This window comes from Glandiceps talaboti, chromosome 7 (genome assembly GCF_964340395.1).
Source record: "Glandiceps talaboti chromosome 7, keGlaTala1.1, whole genome shotgun sequence".
In the NCBI taxonomy this organism is placed as follows: Eukaryota; Metazoa; Hemichordata; class Enteropneusta; family Spengelidae; genus Glandiceps; species Glandiceps talaboti.
This window is the reverse complement of record NC_135555.1, coordinates 16,704,888-16,712,551: the sequence shown is the minus strand read 5'-3', so window position 1 is coordinate 16,712,551 and position 7,664 is coordinate 16,704,888. Positions and strand designations below refer to the sequence as shown.

Here is a 7,664-nt window from a genome sequence, read left to right as displayed (position 1 = left end):
CATTCATTCATTCATTCATTCATTCATTCATTCATTCATTCATTCATTCATTCATCTATGCAATTTCTGTGCAAATCTATGACGTCATAAGATTTCAGTTGCAAGAGAAATAATGGTTACCAGGTTATAAGATCTGTTATTTTCCCCATTTGTCATATTTCTTGCAATATCAGTTTTGAATTCGAAAAAATATAGAATTTGCTTGAACAACACAATTACCGAGGTGTCAATGACTTCCCAATCGACCACTGTAAAAAGATTAAAAGTACACATTGTTAAGTTTGGACTTTGATTGTTGCATTTATTATATTTGGAAACCAAAAACTTTGTTAAAACTTTATACTCCGTTATTGAAGACACTGGTCCTACCTCGGTGTCTGTAGAAAGTGAGATCAACGGTCAGTATAAAGGCCAAAGAAAATTGTTCTGGTCAGGACATTTTGTCTAAAGTGGTGTGACGAGGCGATTTTGTTTTTGTTTTTATTCCCAACCTGTCACTAAATCTACTATTTATATATGACAGTTACTGTTCTGTTTATTTAGTACTTTAGAGCAAGTGTGTATGTTTGTGTTTATTTATGATTTTGCTCTGCAGTTGTCTTCATTGAAGTAGGGAGGTTTTTTTGTGTTTTCCCCGGATCTGCTTGATGCAGACTGCATGGGCTGGGCAAACACGAACAAAAGACGCGAGGGTATTTCAATGATGCGCGCGCTGACCAGAAACAATTCTTATTTTTTAGCCTAATCTTGAAATGTATCACTGAGTCAGACATTGTCTTAATATTTTTACTACAAAATACACCCTTGTGTCCTAACGGTTCACAGTTTTCCCAAGGACACCTAGAGACAGAAAAAGAGAAGGGTATGTTGGAAGTCGAGAAATAGACCAGCCTGACCCCAGATTTACATGCTAAATTGTGGATTGTAATGACAGAGAGAGTTACCACAACATAGTGAACTCTAACAAAACGAAACTGTGTGAAAATACATTAAAACTGCATAACACAAAGACTGCAAACATAAAATTAGTTGAAATTTTGTCGTTTTGCAGACAACAAAATATTGCATGTGAAGTACGTCGACTTGACAGAATCCTAAGAAAGGGCTCTAGTATTTTCTTCCCTTTCATCGAAACCTATATATTGCTATCATGATAAAATACAATAAATCTCTCCACGATTTAAAATACAAGTGAGTACACGGATGAGCATAGCATAGATACAAAAATTCGTGAACTTCAAGGACACTGAAATAAGTACAAGACCTTCTTCTTTAAAAGATTGCTTCTCACTAATTATATTGGTAACAAAGCACCGAAAGAAACAGTACTGTCGCTGCTCACATCCCAGGCAATCTAGATCAGAGTGTGTGTGCTGGATTTGATCCCATCATAGGCACTGTTGATTGGTTCACTGCATTCCATATCTAGTCAATAAGCGTGGATTGACGAATAGAATGATGCGTACTAGTGATATACGAATTGAACTGCGTATAGCTCGTGAAAGACAGCCGATAACGACGATTTATGCGATTCATTTTAGAAGGATATTCTCATTTCTACCGTGGGAAATTAACCCCCGTCGAACGTAGTGAACGATTTGTTTCCATGGTGAAGAAATAACTCCCTTAAGCTTTCGCCAGCCATCTCTCCGTCATACTTCGTCACAAGCCATCCGTACTGTAAATGCGATGACTCATTTCAACCATGGACAGTCATCAATTTTTCGACGATCTCGAAACTTTCAGTCGGAAAATGTTTGTTTCCCATCCGCCTGCGACTCGTAACTTTAATGTAACTCGTAATGTTTTGTTTCGTTGGACGATTTCCAAGGTAAGAAGGAACTAGTTCGGTGTGACAACTGCTTACCCATCATTTTGTTTTTTTATAAATGCTCCAAATTAAAGTACTTCAGTCTCTATTCTTATAGTCCAATCACATCAAAAATAGTTTTGGTTACTCTTCAATTTGATTTGATACAATTTCGTATTCACCTTTATGTTTGGTATTAATGTCGAAGCAATCTAACGCTATTTCCAATATTCTTCGTCACTAAAGGTAAATACCAGTGACGTCTATTAGTAAGTGGCCTTGTCATTTCCAGTTGAAGACGAACTATTACAAAAGCTTACGTCACGAATATTTTCCAAATGTCTGAGTAAAAGAACACATTTGAGAATAATATCATTATACCTGAACAAGCATAATTTCTGAAAAATTGGGAAAATTAGTGGCTACTTTGACTACTCTCGAGCACGTAGACGCGATTTGTCATGACGTAGAACTACTAGGCATAATTTCCATATTTTTTGTTCGAATTCGTTCACGTTCTCTTGCGTTTGATGTTATGCATATATTGACTTCCAAAGATGTAAATCAACAGACTGACCATTTTTGTGATCGGACTTCAATCAACAAATTTGCATATTTTTTATTTGTGGCCTCTAGTCTTCTAGTATAAGATCTGTCGCCTGTTGCTTGAGGCCACTGTCATCCATCGCTTTGACTAGTTTATCCAATGTAGCATTCCTCCCTTCAGATTCAATAAACTTTCTGATCATTTGGTAGGACTTCTCTTCTGCATCACGGTTCTCAACGTCGATTGAGTCGATAGCTGCGTCGGTCAGAAATCTGCATCCCGACAAATGTAATCGCTGAGCAATACGTTTCCAATTATTACCACCAATCAATGTACTGAAAAGTATATGTTGTTTACGGCTCACTTGTTGACCTCGAAAGTGCTCTAATGTATAAAACAAAATAAAACAAACTAATCAATTTTGAAAATACACACCCAGCAGCAACCACGGAAATTCTGCAATTGTGCGTCCTAATTGAAGTGGGACATGAAGAGAATGGGGGATATAAAAACTGTGTACCAACACACGTAGATAAAGGGAGATCACCATGAATGAATGGCTAGTTAGATTGCTATGGGAGCAAGTAAACCGCTAGGCACACTATATGCACGTGGACGTACGTATATATGGACATATGAACCAGAGTTTTGCATCATGATGCTAGCCTTCTCAATAATTCCCCATTACCTTCTGTCCGCTAGGAATTATCCACAGCACAATTTATTTATATATGGTTTTCATTACAATTCTGAAATGCTGGTAGATTTTGTAGATAGAAGTGGGATAGTCATGCTTACCATAGTCTCTTACATCTTCTTTCGGCCAAGTTTGTTGTAGATCCAATTTGGCCATGCTATCACTTAAATCTGTTAAAATGCCACCTTTCTGAGGAATAGCGCCCTGGAAATGAAACATCCACGTCTGTTAAGACTGAATTTAATTGCCTAAGTAGAGTGATGACAATACCTATGAAAAAAGATGTATTAATCAGCGCAAATAGCATTGTAGCAAAACTGTATAGAATATGGGCAATGATTGCTGATGTAATTTTCAGAGGGTTTGATTGATAGGACACGATTCTATCTTGGTAAGTTGGTTCATACTCATCACTGATATCTTTGTACAGGATACTATTGGTTGTTGCTATAGGTGTGTCCATGGTTGCTATGTACATTTGTGTTTATATTTGAATGCCAGGGTTATTGTACATGTTATCTTTGCAAAGGGCACTCAGTCTGGTATTTGGCTGTTGTTGTGGTATTGGATGCCAGGCATATAAATTGTGTCCACTGGCGTATCCATCCCTTCGCAATACACACTGTCAGTGGACTGTTGCTATGAGCTTGGTCTTTTTGCTATGTATAGGCCCTATAATCGTTCATTTGTCTAATGTTTGTCCACTATCCTATGCAACACTGTCGTCAAATAATTGCACTCTGAGTATGGAATTAAAAACAAGTGAATTTATTTTACGGTAATGGATTGCCAGATTTGTAAGGCATACAGCTCACACTACACATACTATACTGCCAAGGTTCAGGAAAACACAGTTTATGCTGATATTGCAAAGGGTACTCTACTTTGGACTGTGAATAATAGTTTTACATCTGTTAAACTTACCATCCCTATTAAAGTTAAGAGTTGTTCTATGCCGATAGAAGGCGGATCGGTGGTTTTTAATTCCGTCCCTTCTTTATACAACGTACAACACAATACGTTCATTCCTGTGCATGCGTTTAAAGCCCTCTTAGGTTTGCAGTCTCGGAAATGTCCCTGAGGGTGAAGAAAATCAAATTAATTGTGCTGCCAAAAAGTGTTTAAATGATCACTACTGACAATATATGTTTTAAAGGTAATGTTGTGATTTAGTTATACATCCTGTTGAGTCTAATATCAACAGAATCAAACTATTATATGTGAAAACTGGATGGTCTCAACAAAACCCAACTCAAAGAGTTTCCTTTCGCCCTGTTAACAGAGCACCATCAGGTCAGTAAGTGAGAGAACAACAGTAATGCAAAGGAAATCTAGGACGTGGAAAGCTCAGTAAGTGAGAGAACAACAGTAAGTAATGCAAAGGAAATCTAGGACGTGGAAAGCTCGGTAAGTGAGTGAACAACAGTAGTAATGCAAAGGAAATCTAGGGTGCGAAAGACATGAAAGAGGTGGAACTGTGAAAATAGAAATTAACACACACACACACACACACATACATACACACACACAATGCATAGGCAATATTTTCTATTTGTACCCTCTAGTTTTCAAGTATAAGATCTGTTGCTTGTCGTTTGAAACCAGTCATCCATCGCTTTGACTAGTTTATCCAATGTATAATTTGACCCCCCGGAATCAATGCACTTTCTGATCAGTTGGTGGGATTTATCTTCTATGATTCAATTTTTATTAGGAAGGCAAATATTATTGCCACATATCACGGCCTGTTCTGATTCCGTTTACTTTCTACTTTGTCTACAATCTATTTGAAGACAATTCTTCAGCGATGTTTATATAGTATACAACGATGTATATTTATTTGTCTGTCTGTCTGTCTGTCTGTCTGTCTGTCTGTCTGTCTGTCTGTCTGTCTGTCTGTCTCCAAAATTAGATCTTCAACTTACGGTTAAAAACTCTGACGCCACAGATTTGGATTTAAAGACTAGAACCACTGACACCTTATCTTCTCCTGGAATGATGTCATACACTTCTGGGTCGGGATTTTTCGTTGACTTGTGATGAAAAGCCTTAAGAATTCCTTTTATTACTTTGTCTCTCTTTTGCCCATCTTCCTGGAAAGCGTCTGTAAGATCTTCACTTTTTATATTAAGATTTAAGGAACCATGAAGCCATGGCCGGTCTGAGGAATCTACATATTAACAAAAGATTTGTCAAATATTTACTCATTCCTAATCTTTTTTAAATGAATATGCAAAACTTGATATCATAAGGTGGGGGCGTCATTTTTTGTATTGCTACCAAACCAGAGTGACTATATAGAGTTTCAACTATAAGCAGCATGGTGTATTTTACGTCTAACCTCAGACCACAATAGTATAGGGGTCTGAGGTCTAAACACGTACGCTTTTTGTTACAAATTAAATATCACTGACAGCGCGCAAACATATGAAATGATACATTGTATCTCACTGTAGGCACAAATCAACATCACTGTCGGGTGACACACGGAAGATGCACTGTTTATTTGTGTTAAAAGTGAGATAAAAATATAACATGCCATGTTCGTTTTGCTTGTATAATTTGTAACAAAACACGTCATGACAGACGTAAAAAATTTCATGCCGCCTAAATGAAACTCTATACTGTTTCTGGTTTGGTAGTATGTTCTAAAAATGTATGCATACTAATTAGATAGGTAACAGGATATTTCCGCAAAAAGCCATATTTACTTGTATCTCGCCATTATTCAATTTCGCCAGATTATGCATTGAAAATGTATAACAAAGAAAATTAATTTACCGACTGTTTCAGTTACAGCGGAGGCATCGGATGAGACGGTTCTTGGAAGTTGTCTAGAAGCCATTTCTTGACAGTAGACCATCAACTAATATCGTCAACACAGAAAGGCAAAATGTAATTAATTCAACCATGAAACATCTTTAATATTTCACTTTCCCCGTTTTCAATTATCAACGTCAAGTAATGATGCTGGCATATTCATTATTTGTAGGCCTATGCAGTCCATACCTTGGCCCAGGGTCAATGAACTATTATGGCATCAACATACCAATAGGAAGCCCACAGATTTTGAATATGTGATACCAATTCATGTTAAGAAGCAATTATTGCACCCACGTGTTTTGATTTTCATTTGAAATGATTCAGCACCAGTGTCGAACAGTATATCTGGTATTATCAATGTTATCACTCTACAGTATGTAGCAGCAGTACTTAACAAAATTCACGTTGACGTTCTTTTGAAATATGTACGTTTTGTTTCTTATCTTGTATTTTCAATGTTGTCAACGTACAGATACAAAAGCGGGTTCCACACACACTCCCGGTACACACTATACATGTCCCATGTAAGTAGGTCAGACACTTGAAAGGTGAAACATGTCAGGTTGACACTACTCCCGGATTCAGTTACCGTGTTGTTTGTCGGTGGCATTCTGACGTTTTACTAGCAATTGTTCAAATATTTTCCAGATCTCCAACTTGTGGTTTTTTCCTGTAATTATCTACACATTTTGCCTAAACACACATGATGTAATTTTATCAGATGGTGTAAATGTTATGGACAAGAAAGAGTTCGCTGTTCGGTGCAAACAATACATACATGTACAGGATGTGCGGCGAGTGTAAACTTTGATCTACCGTCCGGCACTATGACAACATATACACATTCAAAATAACCAAGGCGTGTTAATGACACTATTATATGGTATGTGATCAATTTACGTGTAAAGAGAAGTATGTCATACATGAACTGTACATAATTGACATCAGAGAAGATTACTTTACCTTGAAAGTGTCAAACCAGGAAGTTAATACCTTAAATGACCGATTCACCCAGGATGTAAACTTATATGAATTGTTTCCGGGTCAGGAACACATTTCTGAGAATATATATTTTTGAATAGTTGCCTATGGTACCTCGTTGTGCTAGGCGTCCCCCCCCCCCCCCATTAGAAGTAACGCATCTGTAAGCGAATGACGAGTTCCCCTAGATGTTTATAAGAATTCTATTTTTGACATGTGGATAGCCTACGACGTACTGTATTCTAACATTACTTACAGCACTAGTTGTATTTACATGACCTGGACAAGTAGATAGGGCTACAAATAACCGACGCCCTCACAGTTCAAATCGGTAATACACCGACTCTTTGTCTTCGGCTTGTAGCGCAACACCGGAAGATGTATTTTTATGCGGTTCAGTACATGTATGATATAAATAAAGCAACTCGACATTAGTTTTATATTAGTATTGACTGTACCAATCTGTCCAGATTCCCGCACATGTAACTGTAATAAAAGAATTGATATGGAACTAAGGAAAGTCAATATTTGTCCATATGACACATTTTAAAGTTATCTCTCCCACAGCCATAAACAGATCTAGACTTCAGACACTAATACATAGCCTAGGAACAGGTGAGTTGAAACATTATTTATCACTGTGAACGTGATCATATCAAACTTGCCTTGCCTGTTCCAAGTTTGATACAGAAATAATATGATGTATATATTCATTTACATTTTTATTTTTATTCTATTTATTGTTTGAATCAGGCCCCAAGCCCATGTAGAAATTGAAAATATGAAAATATACAATTACAAAAACA

General features: G+C 37.0%; 1 protein-coding gene across 1 annotated transcript; it reads right to left on the bottom strand.

The window, feature by feature from the left end:
* Positions 1 to 292: 292 nt before the first annotated feature.
* LOC144437725 (uncharacterized) lies at positions 293 to 6,877 on the bottom strand. Its single transcript, XM_078126733.1, has 6 exons — positions 6,841 to 6,877; positions 5,836 to 5,920; positions 4,980 to 5,224; positions 3,979 to 4,131; positions 3,156 to 3,258; positions 293 to 2,741 (listed from the first exon to the last, which is right to left on the bottom strand). The coding sequence occupies exons 2-6, from the start codon at positions 5,915 to 5,917 to the stop codon at positions 2,443 to 2,445; spliced, it is 882 nt and encodes a 293-aa protein (XP_077982859.1). The 5' UTR covers positions 5,918 to 5,920; positions 6,841 to 6,877; the 3' UTR covers positions 293 to 2,442.
* Between the last annotated feature and the right edge of the window lie 787 nt (positions 6,878 to 7,664).